This window comes from Trachurus japonicus, chromosome 16 (genome assembly GCF_045865225.1).
Source record: "Trachurus japonicus isolate A0001 chromosome 16, Traja_1.0".
Classification (NCBI taxonomy): Eukaryota; Metazoa; Chordata; class Actinopteri; order Carangiformes; family Carangidae; genus Trachurus; species Trachurus japonicus.
In genome coordinates, this window is record NC_140922.1 from 10148628 (window position 1) to 10170711 (window position 22084).

Sequence of the window (22084 nt, forward strand, 5' to 3'; positions counted from 1 at the left end):
TGTCTTGTGTAAAGTTTAAATAGCCCCTACCTCAGTCAGTTACTGCTGCAACAATCATTGCATTAATAATAATCAAATATTTTAGTGTGTTTAAGTTTAACACTCACAGGGGACATTTTAATACTTTACATATTTCCCTCATACTAGCCATGGGTCAGCCTCACGGGCTACAGAGTTTCAGCAAAACGTGTGGGCACAAGAATTAATGACACTCATTGCCAGGAAAGATCCGATCTGTCTGTTTAGACGACAGACATATTAGATATCCGATTTGTATCTGATTTATTTCCACATATAATGGGGGCCTGAATCTGACAATATGCAATTCCATGCGGTTTTATTTAACATGAGCGTTACAGATCCGATCCGGTACCGGTCTAAAATGTATGGAAATCACAATTTTAAGACCACATGAAATCTATTGCACTTTTTATTACCATCATTTTGTTGAATCTAGCCTACTGATTAATTTCCTCATTGGTCTTACTTCAGTATATTTTATCCATGTTATAAAAATCAATTTTTATGCATGTTTTGAAATCTTTGCAAATACATTAAGCTTTTACTAAAATGGTAGTGTGTGTCTAAAACATTTTAATCATCTATAAATCACAGATGAAATGTTAATACTGTGGCAGCATATTTTGTACTTACACCCCAATTGTAAAAGATCTTATGGGTTATCAAGTCCTCAACATCAGGATTTAACATTGTCCAAAAACACAACCAGTAGCACACACAATCTTGTTCCACAGACTTTATTTCAGCCGACTCGGGACAGAGAATCTTCACACAATCTTCTGTACAACACTGTTCCCTTCTTTGAAAACAAACAAACAAACAAAAAACAAACACAATAAAAGTTATGTACAAAAATAAAGTATGTTAAAAAAACAAAAAAAACAAACATACACATAGATACGAGACAAAAACAAAACAGTATTAATGCTTATTTGTGGAGGGCTGCTATAAATAGTGACAATATTCATTTGAGCTTTAGTTTGCTTAACTATGATGTGAGTATTCAGTTCATGACCAAAGCTCCCATGATTTTTTTTTATTTAAATCATTTGATAAGAAGCCAGTAGCACCACTCTGAGGTCATCTACGACACAGTGTGCCATCGGAGGCTGGACGACATCCACTCTTCTCTTAGTGTTTCACATGAATAATGGGGCTCATTGCCTCCATGCAGTGCAAAAAGGAAAATGAAGAGAAAACAAAAAAACTAAATACTGTCAACACCAACCAGTGAACAAGTAATGCTGTCTCATTCCGAAAACCTCTCACCAGGAGAACTTTCCAAACCTTTCCATTACCATTGTAACATTTTTCATAGTGTATTTTCTCTTACCACATCCAAAGTTTTTTGATCAAATTGTAGCTATGATTGGCTAATACAATCATCTAAGCAAGCGAGTTGCCTGAAGAAGAAAAAACAATAAACAGCCCAGTAAAACTAGCCAAACACTAACATACATTTCATGTCAAAATGTAATCAAATGTTTCAAAAGGACATAGAATTTCTTCATTTTCATGGACGAGTTTGGTTGCGTTATTAAATTATTATAGTGTCAGAAACTCAAGACTAAGATTGAAAACATTATCCTTCATATATATACTCATATGTATTTTTTTTTTCCAAAAACAATTTCTGAAACAAAACGTGAAATATGGCATTGTTATGTCCTCCAGGTGCTACACCACACATTTCCATCAACACAAGTAACAAGTGTAAGCCAGTCGACTCACAGACAAGGCAAGAAGTGAAGGCAGATGAGCAGAAAAACGAATAACAATGTAACATAGCAGGTGAATGAATATGCAAAAACATACTCAAGAGTCTGTTTAACATAAACATAATAGCTTACAAGCCTGCCATGTTTTGAGTAACAGTTATAAATCACTCATATCGACTATGATATAAAAACCATCTTGCAAGCAACTTTGACTTTTTTTTTTCCTGCGCTGAGCTGACAATCAAAATCTTGCACATTATGCTGAACCAATTTGAAAAGTCTTTTGTTCTCAATGGCAATTCACAATTTTGATTGTCACTTTTTTGGGGGTATAAAGCACATGTTGGTTCCAAAAGTGAGCAGATGTCTCTCTTAACATCTCTGTTGGTCAATGAGAAGAATTTTAACAACAGTCCAGCTTCGGTCTCTGTATGAGACTGACTGTCGAGCGCGCTCATACCTCTTTAGTGATCACAGACAGGATGCAACACTGTTTTCTTGATACGTATAGCAGTTGTAGTGCATTCTAGAGAAAGCTGGCTTGGTCATGTGAAGCACTGAAATACAGTATAGCAATACATAATACAATAAAAGACACTTAATAATTCATTATACAGTGTATGTACAACTCTGTTCAAAATGCTCTTAACTGACTCTGACATAACTCTTTCTTTTGGACTTTGTCTTTGACTTTGCTATGTTTCTTTCAAAAAATTAATTTATTATATATCAAACAATTTACAGACTTACCCCATTTCTTATTTCATTTATATCTTTTGTTTGTTTCCCTAAATAGCCATAGTGGTCAGGTGCTGATGACCTAGCAGCCCCTTGCGCCCCCCTCCGGCCCCCGGGTGCCCTCCTCCGTTGCCGTGGCCGCAATATTCTTGCAAGTTCTGTCGTAAGGTAACAAGTGCGGAGCCCAGACAGGCACGGTTTGGAGCCAAGACGCCCCCGGGCAGCTGGAAGAGGACAGTGGCCACTCCGGCCATGCCGTCATCCGTGGGCTCGAGGGTGATGGGCCCCACCTTAAAGGAGGAATAGGAAAAACCCATGAGCTGAGAGAGGAACGGGTCGGAGCGGCAGAAATGCTGGTAGCCGCTGTATGTGGATGGATGGTGATGATGCGAGGCTGGGGTGCCGCCGGTGGTGCTGGCGTAGTGGTGGGTGTTGAGGTAGTGCAGCGGCAGGTGCTGGCCGCTGTTGCCTCCTCCACCCAGGGTGAGGTGGTGGTGGTGGTGGGCTGTGGGTCCGGAGCTCGGGTCATGTTTGTAGGAGACGGCTCCTGCCCGGCCTCTCTGGCCCACAACCACTCCTCCTAACTTGCTCGTGCGGGCATGAGCAAGCGATACAGTGCTGCCCCCCACCCCTCCACCGGCCGACGGCAGGTAGATGAGCTGAGGCTCCTCCGGCTCCAGGTATATCGTGAGTTTAGCGAAGGGTCTCGATGCCATTTTGGTCATCTCCTGAATGTGGCGCCGCTGCTCCCGACGGAAGTCCAGGAACTGCTTGACCTTCCACAGGAGGACGCAGACGGACAGGAAGAGGAAAAAGCAGGAGAAGAAAACAGAGAAGAAGACGAAAAGGTCGATGTGGGCTTGGTCCTGTCGCAGAAACAGCAGACCCTGGGACTCCCCTTGTTTCTGTACGGTTCCCACGCCTCTCAGAGCGATGTAGAAACGACTGGATTTCAGGGAGTGCACCTCGTGGGGGAAAGTGATGACCACGCGATCTCGAACAGCACGGACGATCAGCACCGTCTGCGGTTTCCACACAGTGATGTAGGTGATTAGTCCTTCGGCCCGCTCCTCCCTGATTTCTCTATCGCCCCCAGGAGGTTTTGCTTGCAGCTGCAGGGGGTTCTGGGAAAGTCCGGGGCCCCCAAGACTGGATGAAGCATTGGCAAACACCTTAATAGGGGACGGAGGCGAGTCCTTGTCTCCCCCAGTTGCCGTTCCCCGACCTACTACTTCCTCCTCGATCTTGATGGTGTGAATCCCCGTGTACCGGTCCACATCCACGATGAAAGTGTCGGGAGAGTTGGACACGTACACCTCCACCTCACCGAAAGTGACATCAATGGTGACCCGAATGTCCACATTGGTGAACTTTGGCTGAGCAGCAAAGAACACGGTGCGCCCCTTGGGCAGGTTGCGAATGGTGGGATCGTGGAAGCAGTTGGTCTGGGACGTGGGGTCAAAGCAACACTCGGTGTCCACATTGAACTGACGGTAGCACTGACGCCCATTCACTGGTGTGCCATTGAAGGAGTCTTTGCACTTGGCACACTACATGGAGGAGCAAAAGACATACAATTTGAGCAAAACAGAACCATTAAATATTAATTGCATCAAAACAGAGGAAAAAAAGTGACTTCAATGTTGCCATAAAGAAACCATTTGGAGCATGTGTTTACCTGTTGTCTGTAGCAGTCTTTCCGGTCACTCTGAGGGCTGCTCAGACAGGAGGACGTCTCTGTGTTGTTTTGGCAGGGGCAACCTGTTCCATCATGTTCGTTACATGTGTCTGCGTGACCGTTGCATTGACACCTGCAAAAAAAAAAAAAGGGAAAGAAAATCCAAACCCATGAGGAGAAAAGCCAAATCCTGAAAACGGAAGAAAATCTGTACATTGAACGGGAGAAAATGTAATTCAACAAAAAGACATACAGCATCCGCCCCATGTGTTGAGGCTACAGTCCTGCCCCGGTTGAGGCCCCGGTTCGAATCCCGCATCAAGCGGCCCTTTACTGCTTGCCATTACCCCCCTTCCTGCCTCCCCATTTTCTGTCTCTCTCAGCTGTGCTTTCCATTAAAGGCGAAAAAGCCCAAAAAATAGACTTAAAAAAAAAGGTAACAGTCACTTGACAACTGCGTTATGAATGGCAGCCATGTTGACTCCACATACAACTTAATATAATAACAATGTGGAGATATAAGTCGAAAATATTGGTCATAAATGTAATTATCACAGGAAAATACAAATGCTTACAGAGGAAAATCGGTTAAGGGTTAAGAGAAGAAATTCTGTTGTTTCTGAAAATATTAAGCATTGATTTTCTTTTTGTCTTTCTAATTACCTTATTTATAGCCATGAGGAAATTTCCATCTCATTACCAGCATTTTTTTTTGCTGTGAGACGAGGCTGGAAAAAATCCCCTTTGATAGCACGGTAAATTAAAAGAACAATCGATATTTAGTAGTACAGGCAACAGGCACGGTAGCCTTGTATGTTGATATAGATTACAGTACATCTGATAAATCTGGTGTTCTGTGTACCAAAGCAATGGCAATTCTGGACAGTGCCAGTATGACAATCTAAGATCATTATAACTCAAGGTTTTATAAACTTGTTGTGTCATAGCATTCAAAACCATGAACCAATGAAAAGCAAATGTTACTCACTTCTCACACTTCCCCTGCAGCAGGAAGTAGCCACTCAGGCAGCTCTCACATTTGTCCCCCACACTGTTATTCTGGCAATTCACACACACAGCATTCTCCTCTGTTGGACCCTCAGACACCCATTCCTGAATCTGATGAGGGAAAAGAGAGACATAGAGCCCTGAAACAAGGAGTTCCTGTAAAGAGAATTCAAGATAGAAAAAAAAAGTAAATATGGCCACGATTGTTTAACACACTTACTTTGCTGGGATCCAGAGAGAAGCTCCGAGGGTTTTCAAGGGCTTTCTTATGTTCATCCCGAGACAAACACACAGCACTGTTTCCCCTGCAGAACTCCCGACATGGACGACATGTGCCGCCCCCCTTGGCAGAGCCCACAAACAGGGGCTTACACTTCTCGCAGTGTTTACCCTAGAATTGAAATAAGGAGAAATCAATACATACAAATAAATATATGAGGAAAACCTTTGTTTACAGTGCGTAAATGTGTATGAATATAAGCACTTACTATGGTGTTATTGTGGCACTCGAGGCAAACATCTGGTTTGTTAACACCTGCACAGTTGCTGTGTTTGTTGCAGCTGCACTGAGAGGAGCAGTTATCCCCCACGAAGCCAAAGTGACACTGACAAATTCCCGGGGACACACATGTCCCATTTACACAGCCTTGTGCACAAACTGGCTCACACTGGCCAGAAACACTGAGGAAAAAACAAAAACAAGAGGCGATTTGGATAAAGTTGTCCAGTTACTATGAAAAGGCAAACTATTTTAAACCATCCATGTCTATTCAGGGCGCCTGATCTCACCTGCTGAGTATGTAACCCTGCTTGCAGGTACAGTGGTATCCCTGGGGCAGGTCGTGGCAGTCCTGGGTGCTGTTACAGTGGTGATGGCCGTTTGCACATTCATCCTCCTCTGGACAGTGGAGGAATGACCAGCTGCTGTTTCTCAGGGGGCAAATGCCCTCACTCACTCCTGGGAGACATACATGGCGGTTAGTAAGTGAGATGACCGTCTAACTTGGTACACTACAATCCTGAGATCCCACTGAATGAATCAAATCTTAAGAGTTAATTTCTCACCATCTAGTCCTCCTTGCAGGCAGCGTCCAGCTCCATTGCCACTGCGAGTAGCACACCAGCCACACTGTGGCCTGGCAATGCACTGGGAGCACTGGGTGAGCTGGGAGCACTGGGGAGAGCAAGAATCCCCCCCAGAGAGCAGACGACCGCACTGACCCGCCTCACATCGCAGTGGCACGAAAGATGGGCTCATACACTAAAAGAGGGGGAGCACGGTTAGCCTCATGCTTTTAAAATAACACACACACACACACACAAAAACAGATCAAACATAGCAGTCATACCTGCTGCAGTGCCATGCTCCACACACAATGCTGCCAGCCCCCATCTGAGCCTCTGGAGCCCAGACACAGGCTGCAGTTTTGGAGGCTGTGACAAGGTGGAGGGCAGGGCAGAGGGGGAGATGACTCCACCTGCATGGGTGAGACGTTGAGCAGGGCGTAGCTGAAACAGGTCCAGTCGTAGGTGGGGTTCACACTCAGGATGCGCCTTGTCTCCCCTGTAGAAATCACAACAGAGTCAACGCGTTTTAGAGGAACACTTGCCCTGAATCTCAACTGAAGAAAACTCACTTTTTGTTCAAGAAACTGTTTCCTGTACCTGTGCGCTTAAACTGGCGAGTCCACATGCATTTTCCAGAGGCTGTACACTTGGGGCAGTCAGAGGCCTCACAGCTGGTCTCAGTGCAGTTACTGGACAGAAAGATCTCTCTCTGGTTGATCCGACAGTCATGTTCAGATGTGCAGCTAACGGAGCTGCTGATACAGGCCCCCTCTGGACAGTTTGTGCACCATTTACACTGGAGAGCAGGCTAGAAAATCCAGTCAAGAACAGGTTTTAGTTAGTGTGTCTATTTGAGTTAGTGATGGTGGTTGCATGGATGTGTTGTGTGTCACCTGTGATGGACTGGAGAAAGTCTTCGGGTGTCGGGCCAGGCATTCACTGCAGGTCTTTAGTCTGCGACACTGGTCTGCCTGACGAGGAGTTGGGGAACAGGGAGACTGGCCAGCGAAACAGCCCATTCTGATGAAGTGGGACAGGTCGGATAAGTTGGATGCATTTTTAGTAGATGGACTCAACTTTGAACTTAAAGCCCCACTATGTAGGAGTTGTGGTACTGGTACTCTGGTTGAGAAGCGCAACTGGTTGCTGCTACCTTGTTCCCAGAAAAGCACAGTAGCCTACGTGAATTTGTGGCCGGTACCGGTACCGGTGTCGTTATTGTTGCCGGTACTGTTGCTGAGCAAAGCTCCAGAGCTTCACACCAGAGGAGGGGAGGCTGGCCAGCTGTGTGGCCAGCTGAAACTGCACTAGCAGTTTCAGGTGGTGCGGCCCCGCTCAGGCTGCAGCGGCAGCACCATTCATCCTGTTAACCATTTTTCTACCACTTCAGTGAGTTTAGATACATTATTTTAAGGTCGAAAAACTACATAGTGGGGATTTAAAAACATAGGGCTATTAATTACCGATTTGCCTTCAGCATAATAGCTTACCTCTCAGCAGTATCAGAAGAAGCACAGCTTCCCCTGCACCATATGCAGCTGCCTGTGGTGGTGTTACAGGCCTCTGGCGTGGGAAGGAGTGCACAAGGGTCAGAGGGCACAGTCAGTGTTACTAGCCTGCCTAGTGTGACACCGTTGAAGCCCCCTGACAGGAAGAGACGGCCATCCCAGGTTGTCATGGCAAGAGACACTGAGCGATTTACTGGATCTCCTACAGCTGAGGCTGAAGGAAAGAGATGAAAGGTGGTTAGGTTGTGGTTTGGCATTACGATTTTATCATAACTGAAGCTGGATGGAAGATGTCAAGAAGGTCACCTGGTTGAATCCAGGTGTTACAGTTGATCTGATACAGAGATACTGAGTTACTGTAGTCTTCTTCTTCCGTCCTCCCGCCCACAATGACCATGGTGTCTTTGATCAGGGCTGCAGCATGGAAGAATCGGGACAGGGGCTGCGTAGCAAAGAGATGAAACGGCAACAAGAGGTGAGTTATCTTTGTGCACTGAACTGGGGTGAACTTGTGATGTGGTCAGTTTCTTACCTTATTCCCCTGAGAGGGGACCAGCAGAGACCAGGTGAGGTTGGGGTAGTACAGACTGTAGAGCTCGCCTGAGGGCTCCACTGTCTCCACATGAAAGCGGTAGCCTCCAAAGACATAGATGGCATCAGTCTGCTCGTGGTAGACTGCCGAGTGGCCATATAAACCTGAATGAAGAAAGAAAGAAGAAAAGTGCAACATCTATGATTGTGTTGTCTATATTAACACATTTTCAAAATGTAATCCTGGGTTTCTCTGTGAGTTCGACTAAGAAACAAAGGTTAAAAAAAGGCTTCAAAAACCTGTAGGTGGTGTGCCAGTGTGTGGGGCAATAGTCCAGTTCCCAGTATAAGGACTGAACTCCAGTAGATGGTGATTGAAGCCATTGTCTGGAGAGTAACCTCCAATCAACAGCACAGAGGAGTCTCGACGTACAGTCAGAGTGTGTCCTGCCACTGCAGGAAGCACTGAGCTCTGTCGGGGGGAAGAAGAATATATTATTTGTTAGAAGTAAACAAAAAAAAGTCAGATTTCAGACTCTCTGGATATTTTGTATTTCTACATCAAATATAATCCTAACCTTGTGTTCTCTCCAGATTAAACTGCTGAGATTGAGACTCCAGGTATCCATGGCAACACCACTTTGAGTGACACCACCCACGACCAACATAAAGTTGTGAGTGGCTCCATGGCCTCCGAGGCCCGACTCATGACTGGTCAGTAGAGCAGAGGCGTGGTGATAGCGAGGGCTCGGAGTCGAACCTTCTTCCACGGAGCTTGTCAACATTTGGGTCCAACGATGCTCCAACACAGAGTATCTAAATGAACCAGGGACAAAACGTATTGTCAGACACATACACATGGAGCCAATAAACCAATAAACAATAAACCTCAGGGCATTCTCAGGTCAGGTGCCCCTACCTATAGACATTTCCCAGAATGCCCTCTGACAGAGACAGTCCTCCGTACATCCAGAGATTGCCCTGTGGTCCAGACACCAGAGAGTGGCCCATCCTGTGGAGGAACCTGTGGGCCTGGTTCTGTGGAGGAACAGTACATATAAATGTGTTTGTAGGTGTGAAATTAATGAAGAAGAAAAAAAAATATATATACATATTTACTATGTATATGTTATGGTGAGCACCTACCTTTGTCAGTTGTGTGTCCAGCAGTGTCTCCCAGACCAGACTGTTGGAGTCACGAGCGACAGAGCAGTCTGAGCCAGCCCAGCTGTCTGAGCACACACACAGTCCCAGAGACTGAGACAAACAAAACATGATGGTTAGTATTTAAAAATGCCAAAAGCTTGCCTTTTTTGACTAAATATTATTATGACTCCATCACAACAATTTCAAATTATAGAGTATACATCTATAAAAAAAATATTGTTATGGTAGCTGAATACTAAATTAATTTAATACTAAACCATTTTCACATTTTATAAACACAGTCCACAAAATAAATTTTCGTTGTGGCCAAAGAGCCAGTAATTGACTAAACTGTCAAAACTCTTACCATATTACAAGTTCCTCTTCCTTCTGCTAATCCACAGTCCTGAGGGCACATGGGCCGGTCACAGTGGGGTCCCCCATACCCTTGAGGGCACTGACAGAGCCCACTTTGGCATTGAGCTCCACCTGGACATAGAGGCGATCCCTCTTCACCCTCATCGGTGCTCTGTTGACACCGCCGCACCCAGAAAGATGCATTGAAGCCTTGAGGTTTGTTTGAAGAGACGTTGGCCTCAAAGTAGACCGAGATCACACCTGGTGGAAAAGATAAAACCCCATGTTGTGAAAGTGACTTAACGTGGTGTATGTTTACTTACCCACACTCCGAATAGCCTACCAATTTAACAAATCTAAGTGTTCAAGTTTGAAAGATACCTGAGGTGGCCTCCACTGTGATGGGCTGAGTCCTTGTGGTGCCACAAAATGCTCCAATCAGGTTATGATCTGAATGCACAACTCCATTGCCCAGAAAACGGGGAAGGCCATCAAACACATAGACATATGAGCTCTGCAAAATAAGGCATAAGTAATGTTAATCAGGACGGTCAAGGAAATACTATTTAAAGTTTTTATGCTACAGCACAATTAACATGTTAATTTCTTTGTACTCACTTTACAATATGTGTGGGAGTCTGGGTGGAGAGTGAGGGCTACAGGAGGACAGAGCTGTCTTGGCAGACAAGGTGCCAGGTTCTCAGACACAGACAGGACCCACAGGCAGTGGGAAAGTCCTCCTTTCCCTTCTGTGCCACTTCGCCATCCCAGGGAAGAGGAGAGAGGTATGGTGGAGGATGAGGTGGAGGAGAGCAGCACAGAACGTCCCTGGCACTGGCGGTAGCACGTGCCATTGTTCCTACACAGAGAGAAAGTAACGATGAAAAAATGTGAGGATACAACAATAAAACAAAGACATACCTGTCGTCGCTCATTTTGTACTAAAATCAGTATTTTACGGCCTACTACTTTATTATGAGAAAAATAACTAAAAACAAGACATTACGCTCAAAATAAGTGGTGAAAATCTCCATACCTGGGGTCTCCGTAGTAACCGGGCAAGCATGATTCACAGTGTGTTCCCTGAGTATTGTGGGTGCAGTAGCATTGGCCTGTTTGGTTGTGACAGTAGCCCCGAAGAGGATCGCCGTGACCATTACACTCACAAGGAACACAGCCGCCGCCACCAGCCAGGGCAGAACCGAAGCCACCCGGACGGCAGTGCTCACAGTGAGGCCCTGTAGTCCAATCTGAAAGACAGGATGCCAAGAGAAGGACATTTCAACCAATGCAGTTTCTGTTTCATGAATCGTGACTACGGTTTTACTTCATAATTGCCCCGTTGGACAGTAAAGAGGCCAGTATTCTCACCCTGGCATTCGTCACAGATTCCTGGAGCAGTAATACAGGTGGAGTGGAAGTTGCAGCCACAGTCCACATCACATTCGACACCGCTCAGAACCAGAGTGGCAGGGTCAGACGTCCAGCCCAGGGAACATTCACACTCAAACCGCGGGCTCCCGCTACATTGACCCTCACGGCATTCATTGTAGCATCTGTGGGAGTAAGAAATTGCGTGTGGGGGGTTAAAAAACATTTCTGATGACAAAATAGGAAATTTGAGTAATAATCTTAGGTTAACGGAGTTCAAGCATTAATCAGCAGAAGGAAAAAAAATAAAAATCAGAGAAGACTCTTACGTCTGGTTGCAGTGTAATGTGCCATCCCCTGTGTATCCTCTCTCACAGTGGCACTCATATGAGGTGGGAGTGTTGATGCAAGTGGCGAAGGGATGACAGTTGTGGAGCCCCAGCCTGCATTCTTCCACATCAGGGCACGTGGGGTAAGACCAGATGGCGTCTTGCTCTTCATCGTTCAAGTGCTCCAGCTCCAGCTCCATTTCCAGTGGTCGAGGTGGAGCTGAGGTCTGGGGCTCAGGGCTGAAAGAGCAGGACAATGAAATGTGAAGTTGGAGAAATTAACTACATCTATCTCTCCAACCGTCCATTTTGCTATGCCTGCATGGGCAAGTTGTTGGGTAATTTTTAGCATTGAGCTGGTTAAATATAAAATATAATATAAAAGACATTTTCAGAAAACAAGAATCTGCCATCAGATATACTGGAGTAATTGTATTGCGAAAAACAAACAAAAGACCTCTTTCCAATTCAAGCACTGACAGATTCTGAATGTGTAGGGAAAACTCTTCACACTTTAGTTTATTATGTCATGACAACTTCATTTGATGTAACATACTTGGCAGCCCGTGCTTCAGCCACAGCCACACTGCAGTTATACACAGAGGGATCATCTATTCCTCCCCAGTCTCCCCTTAAACATCTGAAAAGATGAGTGGAAATCACAGAATAAGTATTAGATAATTAAAATAAAAAAACACAACCATTAATTAATAATTTACATAAGCGGTGTGTTGGCATTGTATGTGTATATTGGCCATTCTTACTTTCCAATTGTGGGATTGTTGTAATCACCACACCAGCCACACTGGAACGTCCGCAGGCAGTCTGTGCACGTGTTTAAAAGTGAACACTGCTTACACTGGGGAACCGAATGAACGCTGACAGGGAAAGGAATAACAAATTTGAAAATTTGATTATTGATCAGAGGTTAGGTGAAATAATAAAAGACAAGATGTGCCAAAATCTGTCACAGAACTTCCAACTAAAAATATAGCCAGTCCTTGGTGTTTTTTTATGTCTCGTAGTAACGTGAGTTTACTGCTTTATTTGTTCTAGTTGAATTTTACAACAGGACACCATACTGTATGTGCAACTGCAAAAAAACTATCAACTCTGAGGTAAATATACAACGAAAGGAGTTTAGAAAATTTCCTCAGTTTACCTGTCGTACCAGTCTCTGCACTCTCCATAGGGATACTTTGTGAGGTAGGCAGCAAAATAGAAGCAGGCCTGGGCTGACTCACACCATGCACACTGGCTGGAGTTAGAGAGGCACTCACCACATGTCTTTCTCCTTTGCAAAACAAAAAGATGACCAGGGAAGGGAGGACAATCAGGGTGAGTTGTTGGTTCTTGTAGGAATCCTGTATGATTTGTCATTAACAGTGTTAAAAACAGTTCTTCCAACTCACTGGTTACAAACTCTAGGACATGACTTTGGGTCACGTATGGATCCATCTTGTCTCCCACGTCGATTGCATTGGTAGTCGCCTTTCTTGCTGGAGTTTATCTGCCACTCGCAGTAAGGGTCCTGCAGGGCAAAGTTAGCTTTGCATGAGTCAAGAATAGAGTAGCTCCATATTAAGCATCATTATATCAGCAGCAAAGAGACACTGGGTCAAAATGTTGACGTGTCATTTGAGTCGTACCTGAGTACAGGCAGAGCAGTCTCTGTACTCTTCACACAAGGTGCACTGCTGGGGGGCCAACAGCAGATGGCGCTGATCTTCCTTGGTTTCACTTTTCTCTCCCTCAGGACAGAGTTCGAGGTCTGGGCCATTCCGCATCACGCAGCGTGACAAAGACGGGCACCAGCCACAAGACTGGTCAGACAGACACGCCAGACAGGACATGTAGCCTGAGCAAGAACCTGAGCGGTACGGCTCCAAGAACAGGAAGGAGATTTCCTGAAAGAGGGCAAATTATTGGGGAAAGAGGATATGAGGTAAAACAAATATATATACTGTATATATATATATAAATGTGGCAAAGGAACAAACTAAAAATGACATTTACTTTATACTTTCATTACTTTAGCAGACTAAACATAATTGCTATTGTGGAAAATCACAATTTTAATTGTTGTGGTACTTACACTCTTTGCAGGCAATGTTCTGTTCCAGATCAAGGCCATCTCACTGGTCTGTCCTGAACCCGAGTTGTTAAGGTATCCTTCAGCCTGCACAAGGTAATGGTTGCCCCTAGTCAGGTTAGAGAACAGTCTGCTCCCATCTGCCCGGGTAAGCAGCTTCAGCTCCTTCTCCTGCTGGGCTGCCCAGCGACCCACCACCTCCTACTCATACACAGAAGATCAGGAAATAAAAGAGAGTGGAGAAGAGTTAAGCAAGTCCAAACTTAATTGCTCTCAACTTAATATATCTCTGAAATCCAATTTAAAATGGAACTCTGCTTTTGAATTAAATTAGCATTTCAAAGACGGGCATCACGTAATATTCTATTATTGGGCCGTGAAATTAAATGAAAATCATACATTATTGCAATCTATTTCCACAATCCATTACACTCTGATTAATTTTTGGGGTCTGACACTTGAACAATAAAACTGTCAAAACAACACACACCAGTCTTAGTGTCAAGTAAAATTACATTATATTATACGTAATTATAATGTATAAATACATTATCAATTGCATTATCATTTGTTGCATACACAGACCCAATCCGGGATACAGCAGATATTACGTATATATACATGGAGGTGATTTGGATGCCTGCCTTCCAAAAAAAACCAAACTAAGTTGCTCACGTGGGACTAAAAATCACTAAATTGTCCGGTGAAAATTATATTATAGGACCGTGTTTACAGAAACTAATCTTATCAATACTTTCCAATTTTAGACAGGCCATTTGTTTTGAAATAATTCATTCAATTAAAAGTCTGACGGTAATTTTCCCTCACCAGTTGGCTGGAGTTAGGGCCCATTGCCATTCGAGCCTCGAAATGGAGCCTCTGGATGCGAGCCCACATGGAGACAGTCTCAGTAGGAGGAGGCACTGGTGGAGGAGCCCCCCACAACGGGTGGATGAAGCCCCTGAACTGGAGGGCTACATCCATTTCTGTCGTGGGGCTGAGGATGATGTTGGTGCTGCGGACGATGGAAACCTGGCGGGGGGGGTGAGGAGGATGAAGGATAGAGGAGGATGGATGGAAGTGGAAACACATCAACAGAAGCACTATTCTCTACAAACTGCTCCACAAGTTTGACAAACTACTCATAAAAGGGAATCTTCTCTATGAGCGCATTGCAGAACAAACAGAGAGAAAAAAAAAAGACAAGTGTGAGCACTGGCGTTAACAGGTTAGAAACACAAAAGAGGAATGAACAGATAAAGAGAAACAATCATATTTTCAAGGTGGAGAATTGCAGTGAGGTCAAAACGTCAAAGCAATGTTGGAGGAAGGAAGGAGGGATAAGTATAAGAGAGGGAAGTAGTCACAACCACAACTAGTACAGTTAGCACTTGAGATTTGGACTCCGTACCTTGTCAGGCTGGGAGTCGTTGCGGGGGTGCTGGAAGGTGAGCAGGTGCAGTCCTGGGACAAAGTTCTCGGTGCGACAGGAGTGGAGGGAGGTTAGGAAAAGGGTACGCTCCCCCCACCAGCCGTACGCCCCAGAGATCTGGTCCACACGGCACGCACTTCGCTCTGTGAGACCGAGAGGGAGAGGTCAGCACACAAAAAACACATCTGACCTCTTCATATCTCATAATACAGCAGTTTGCTACAGTGGACTACTGTACTGAAACGGACGTCATCTGTGACTTTTGTGTGGCGTGTGTTCAGGAGGAGTAACACAACACGTGACCTCACGGCACCAAAGGAAGTACGCGACTGGACAGGCAAGTCAAACCGCCGTCTGAGTAGCCTGTCCAGTCTCAGCTAGGTGTTGTCAAGTCACCGTGCTCCATCTCTGAAACACGCCCGACATGAGTCTAGTCCCTCCCATGTCAACTCCCAACATCTTTTTTTTTTTTTTCTCTCTCTCAATGTGAAGCTTCTCCTCTGCCCTCCTTCCTCCCTCCCTGGGTCTCACCTGACACTGGTAGGCAGGACTCATTCTGAACACACCAGCCAAATTCTCCAGGGGCACGGGCTAGGAAAGCTGGAGTGCCACTGAACACAAGACAGGATTGGCAGTCAGATAGGAAGCGTGCCAGGCCCAGGCAACCTGTACTGCCGCACTGTGAACACACAAACAGAACAGGGGTTAGATATTGCAGCGATCATCCTAACACACATTCATAACAACAAGTAAAAGTGTAAAAATGTTTTGGCTGTTTGATAATGTTTGTATGGACATTTTTACAATATATTTGTATGCATATATCAGAGACAAAGTGTTTAATAGTGTGGTTGTGCTGGGGGAAGCGTTACCTGATTCGTGGGTTGGTACTCTCGACAGCGGCCTTCACACCAGCTGCACTCTGGGTTCTTGAGGCACATACTTTCATCCAGTGCCTCAGCACAAACAGCATCCTGGCAAGGCAACACACACACAATGATTTTGTTATCCCTAGTTCCTCTTGTGCAACACACATTTTTCTCTCTTTTTCTATTAGTATTCATATGGCTTGGGTAAATGTGACAGTCTTTCCAATAACATGGCTTCATTTTCTCATGTTTTGTGACATTAGGACACCTTCACGTACCCTGTCGCCTTGATCACTGCTGACAAACAGTGGGACTTTGTATGCCATCAGGTCTCCACGGGCAACACCACTGTAACCCCCAGCAACCAGCAGCACTCGTCCTTCCATGACAGCGGCAACATGTGAGTAACGTCCACGCACAGGATCCCCACCTTCAAAAGAAAGAACATTTTGTAGGCACTGTGTGTGCAGGTGGACAGGTTACAACCATTCATAAATGTGTGAGAGATGTGACGTAGGATAAAGTCTATAAGAACTCACGAAGTGACCATCTCTCCCCAGCAGACACCCACTGGTGACAGCCCAGATGGTAAAAGAAGATCTCCTCATCATAGCACTTCTCCTCTTGGTAGTGATTGTGTACATTCCCCCCTGGGAGAGAGAGGCAGAAGAAAAGGGGATAAATATACGCAGGAGTGCATTGCATGCATTGTGTCTGCTAATTTTGTTGACGCTCACCATAGACCACCATGTAATTTCCAATAACAGTGGCTGTGTGGAAAGCTCTTTCTCTGGGACCTGTTGCTGGAAAACGGGACTGGAAGGATGTCCAAAACCGCCTGTCCACGTGGAAAACATCGGTGCTGTTCACCCTCATGCTAAACCTTAGAAAAATATACCACAAGGTTACTTTCAGTATCATAAAATTAAGTTTATTTTTTCAATGTTCATGTTGAACTACTCTTGAAACACTCTCTGAGTCACCTCTCTGTTCTTATCTTATCCTGGAGTGCTTAATTTAACAAGATTTTCTGCATAATCTTATCTAATCTAATGTGACAGGAAAAAATATTACACATCTGGATATCTGTAAAGAAATAAAACTATACAGCAAACTGTTCTCTTAGTCCTTAAAAACTAGAAACAGGAAATGTTATCTTCTCTGAGTGTATTGCAGAACAAACTGAAGAAACAAAAGTGAAGTGAGCAATGTTGCAACATGTCAGAGGCCTTGTTTTCTCTTTCACTACCTACTGGCTTTGTGTATTACAGGGATGCAAACGGGTCAGGACCAAAAAAGAGAGGAATTTCCGGGGGGGGGGGCGCTCACCATTAACAAATAAGTACATTACAATATCACGGAAAAGTCAATTTCCAGTAGTTCAACCCCATTTAAGTATTGAGTGCATATAGATGGACATAGTTTTCAGAAGGCCAACATTTCTATATTAAAATGCTTTTTAAAAAAATCCTTTGCAATATTTCCATTTTGGAGATACTGATTTTTAGGTCTTCACTGAATGTTAGTCATAATTATTACTATTAAAATAAACTGAATAAATAAAGACATGGGATGTTTCATTCAGTGTGTAATGGACATATAGCCCTATGTAATGTGTTAGTTTCACTTTAATTGAACACATTCTACATCGCGGAGGCGACGTCTTTAGGGCTTCCTTCACCTCTGAAACGGGGCATGTCCGGTGCACGGCTCCACGGACATGCACCGTTAATATAATACATCCATGACATGCACGGGGGAAAAAACAGCGTCGCCGTCGCACCGACTGCACGCGGATACGCGCCGCTTAATGAGCGCGCATGTCGCGCGTCTATGTTTGAGGTCGGCTGTTATCAGTATAATCAGAAACAACCATGAATGAGTTCGCCTCAGTTTCACGTGATTGTCACTGTCAGCCTGTCAGAAAAACATTTTACTGACCCCAGCTGAGACGCTGAGACCCCCCCCTCTCAAAAACAAAAACTCTTCGGATCTGAACGATTCACACAAGTCACCTAATTGGTCATGAAAAAAGCGAGTTTCGCTTTTCGGCGCGCTGTTTGTATCCCTGGTATTAGTGTATCCAGCATACTCATACATGAGGGGGTTTATACCTGGCAGTGGTGGGCCTGTGGCCTCCATAGACAAGCAGTGTCCTAGATGGGCTGTGGAATACCATAGAGTGGCCGGCAGTGGCCGGGGGTTTACCACCAGTGGGTTGAACTGTGTCCCACCGCCCAGAGCCACGTAGGCCGAAGCGATACAGAGAAGAAGAAAACATATCCTCCTCAGTGCGACCTGGAAAATAAGTTTAGAACATTTACTTCTCCAGAGATGACACAGTTTATTCAAACAATGACTGCAAAGTGAAACTGTAAAGTGAAACCCACCTCCAAATACATAGAGGTAATCGTCTACTACAGCTGCAGCATGATTGGCCAGTTTAGGAGAGCCCCGTGTACTTGAAAAGCCAAGCTGTTGCCAATCATCTTGAAGAGGCCGGTACATCCAGACGTCACTGGCCAGAGATCCGTTAGCTAGCTCTCCCCCAAAGATAACCATGTTACCCATCCACTCCACTGCTGTGTGAGAATGACGAGACACCTGGCAGCACAAGGGCAGTCAAAGAGAGCAGAAAGAAAAGGAACAGCGTTGAAATGAAATACATAGGAAATCAAAAAAATAAGAAATCAGGAAATAGAGGAACACATCAACTTGCACTACAATAACCTGATTGCTATAAAGCCTTCATTTATAGTCGGTCAGTAGCCACATGAGGCATATTTTAAGTGCACTCATCACATGACGCTTCAAGCTATGCAAGTTTTGTGGCCGTGATATTTGGAGAGGCAACATAGCAAGAAGACAGTTTCATGAATGATCCATTGTTTTATATCTGCTTGACTTGTCTTCTTTGAAACCTTGCTGGCTTGCCACAACTAATTTAATTTCCTTTCATCCTTTGGCCAAGAGATGAGACTTCTCTAGTAGAATTTAAGCTGTGTTGACAGGGTTTAAACCCAGTTTCTTATTCAACTGATATTTTAAGGAGGACTTTACTGCAGCGTGATGATTTTAACCAGGTGTGTGTGTGTGTATATATCCACAAACCACTTACAGGGGAATGCCCATAAGACCTGCTTTCCCATATGTTGGATGTGAAATTGTATTTGATCAAGTCCCCAAGAGCTCTGTTCAAATCAAACCCTGCAGAGAAAAGAAGTAATATTCAAACATACACTATTACTCACATATTGATTATCAACAAGTGATCAATATTGTTACAAATTAGAATTTAATAAATCTGCAATTCTTTAGCACAATTTACAGATTCATACAAAAGATTTCTGTTACAGATATGTGAATCTGAAACATTAAATGTTTGCAGCATACCATCCTCCATTTATTAAGAAGAATTCAGTGTGTCACTCTCACCTCCAAACAAGTACATGGCTCCAGTGGAAGACAGATACACGCCAGCAGAACCAGTCCTGGGAGGCGTGTAGGGGTTTTCCTCACTCACACGCGACCACTGCCCCACCCTGTTGTCATCATGCAGTCCAAGCTGGCAGCTGTGACCCAGGAAGCCCGGGCTACATAGACAGCGCTCTCCTTTCTGAGATAAAACATGGAGAAGAATTATTGAAAAATTGTTAAATACCAGTAATTACTTACTCAGTAAACTACTCCATTCCCTACTCTTACCTTGTCACACTGGCCATTCGTGGAACAGTCCTTTGAGCAGAGGGGGGTTGTACAAGCTGCTCCTCCCCAATCTTGATGGCACTGACACTTTGATGTGGAGGAATCACAGCGGCCATGACCACCACAGGCACCAGGGCACAGAGAGAAGGTGTAGGTTGCATTGAAGCCGAGGAGGTTGTAATTAGCATCACTGAAGAGATGAAGGAGCATCTGGAACGAGGACATTAAATAACAGACATGAAGTTATTTGCTATGATTACAATGTTAAAGCTTCTAATTAGCCATATCTTAATTGGGTACCTTGCCGGACTTGGCTTCAATGGGCTGAGGCAGAGTGTTTCCACTCAGACTGGCTAGGAGAGGGCTCTGGTAGGAGTCACCATCATAGACAAAAAGGTAATCATAGGTGCACTCTGTGTCCATGAAGGTGAAATTCAAGACAATGCGATGACTGTTGCTGGGAGCTGGAAGATATAAAACAGGTAGTGAATATCAGTGTGGTAAGTCTCAAACAAGTTCCAAGTTACCCTTTAATGAGTAGTTCCCCTTGGTGATGATACCTTTGATAAGCCACTCGCAGTTCCCATTGACAGAGTAGTTTCCTGGGCCATCTGTGACATAGCCTGGTGGTCCTCTCAACACCTGCCTGTGGCCTTTGCAGTCCCCTGCTTGGCACACAGGTGACTTAGCCAACAGCAGAAACACCAGGATGAAGGAGACAGGGAGGGGGGAGGCCATCACTGGCACTGCCTGCATGATAGGAGAGAAAATGTGAGAGAAAATGATTTCATGTAGGTTCACATAAACACATCTGCACCAAAAAGATGCAGCAATTGACATTTCAGATGACTATACTTTTAAAACACAAGACAGAATAACTATGTCAGCAGAATATAGAGAATCGTTCCTAAGGGAAATATATAGATGGCCTGGTGGTCCTTAATACAACTTAGTGTCCCCTATGTTTTTCTTTTCTTTTCGCTGACCATTTCACTGAAGGTCCGAGTGACACCTGCAATGTGAACTGCAATGCCATTCACTCTGCACAACTGGGGGTGGTAAAATAACAATGCTACAATGGTTGATGCGCACTGCGAGGCTCAGGGGCTGCCTCTGGAAAAACATTCAGAAGAAGCTAACGACTGCTAGCCCCCACGGCAGCCTCAGCATCGTATAAAAGTCTCACAAATATAACAGCAACGTCAAATGGTTCAAAACAAGGGCTGTTATTCACAAACATATCGTTTATTAACAACGCTTCCTGCGCCCAACCAGTTAAACGAGGAAACAGCTGGTTTCAACAACAAGCGGCTCTCCGCAGGCTATCATAACAAAGCTAATGTCGGCGTTGCTAAGCTAAGCTAAGCTAAGCTAAAAGCTAAGCTAAACGAGTACCGTTAACAGCCTGGGGCCGTTATTCGGTTTGTGTGCAAGTTTGCATCATCACACTCACCTGTTCCCGTCTCTTTAGCTCCATTGTAATTTACATTTTCGGTGACCCGTTTCACGCTAACTACCACATGCGCTTTTTCGTAAACGAGTGCTCAAGACTGACAGCTAGCTGAGTTAGCTTGTAGCGCCTAGTCCGGAGGAGCCGCAGCGGGCAGCCGCCGACTGCTGCTGCTGCTGCTGCTGCTGGGGGACAACACGGTCCTCTGCTAGCTTTGCTCTGCCAAATCCAGATGCGCAATCGTTAGTGGCTGCAGAATCGACGAGTATAAGCCACTCTTTAGATTAATTAATCATTGTGTGATCACGAAATTATGTTTCGCTCGCTCGTTGCCATGATCTGCTCGTTACCAACGGAGCCCTTTAAATGCACTGACGCGGCTCGTGCGGACCGTCTTGTGGACAGATGCCCGTTGTTTCAGTGTTTGTGGCTGGCGAGCAGCAGTAACCGGTGGTTGCCAACACAAAAGAGTGCCATGTTCCACACTGCCATCCAGTGGAGCTGGGAAACACTATGTAAACATCTGGATACAGAGACGACACACACTGACAATGGTATAGCCTACAGCTCGATGATCAAAAATAAGTTCGAATCAACAATGTTTACATGGTTTGTTACACCGGTTTAATCTTTTCGTCTTCATCATTTAAATATAATTGTAATCTTTACTCATGTCCACGTGCAACATATCATATGTATCCAATAATAATTGTATGCGGTCGGATTAAAAAAAGAAAATCCATTTGATTGAAATGTATTTTATTGAACAAGTGTTTACATGGAGAGCAGTTGCAGTAGATGTCATTCTTCAAAAAAAACTATGCAGGATCAGTACGGAGCGGTACAGCAACACAAAATAATTGTCATTTAAAAAATTAGAAAATGTAAGGTTGATCAAAAGCATATAAAATGATTAAAGCATTTTATTATCACACAAATAACCAATAATAAAGACAGACTATTCTTCTGATTCCTGATTGAAATAAATCATTGCCAAGATAACAAATCCCTATGACCACAAAACCCCCCTAAAAGTACTATATTCCCAGGTGTAGGCAGGTGT

General features: G+C 44.5%; 1 protein-coding gene across 1 annotated transcript; it reads right to left on the reverse strand.

Annotated features, from left to right (window-relative positions):
* Positions 1-742: 742 nt before the first annotated feature.
* On the reverse strand, positions 743-21453 carry megf8 (multiple EGF-like-domains 8). The gene is made up of 44 exons (XM_085801205.1): positions 21025-21453; positions 20132-20321; positions 19872-20035; positions 19572-19781; positions 19302-19482; positions 18985-19073; positions 18257-18470; positions 17981-18164; positions 16604-16749; positions 16406-16516; positions 16145-16296; positions 15870-15971; positions 15529-15676; positions 14977-15140; positions 14394-14597; positions 13569-13766; positions 13123-13380; positions 12886-13004; positions 12636-12767; positions 12238-12351; positions 12030-12113; positions 11474-11713; positions 11145-11329; positions 10810-11023; positions 10392-10632; positions 10155-10287; positions 9784-10034; positions 9417-9527; positions 9190-9308; positions 8849-9086; positions 8571-8742; positions 8272-8435; positions 8046-8181; positions 7722-7953; positions 7125-7251; positions 6829-7039; positions 6513-6727; positions 6229-6424; positions 5953-6121; positions 5652-5844; positions 5384-5554; positions 5144-5274; positions 4156-4288; positions 743-4027 (listed from the first exon to the last, which is right to left on the reverse strand). Exons 1-44 carry the CDS (start codon positions 21046-21048, stop codon positions 2528-2530), a joined length of 8670 nt encoding a protein of 2889 aa, XP_085657331.1. The 5' UTR covers positions 21049-21453; the 3' UTR covers positions 743-2527.
* Positions 21454-22084: the final 631 nt, after the last annotated feature.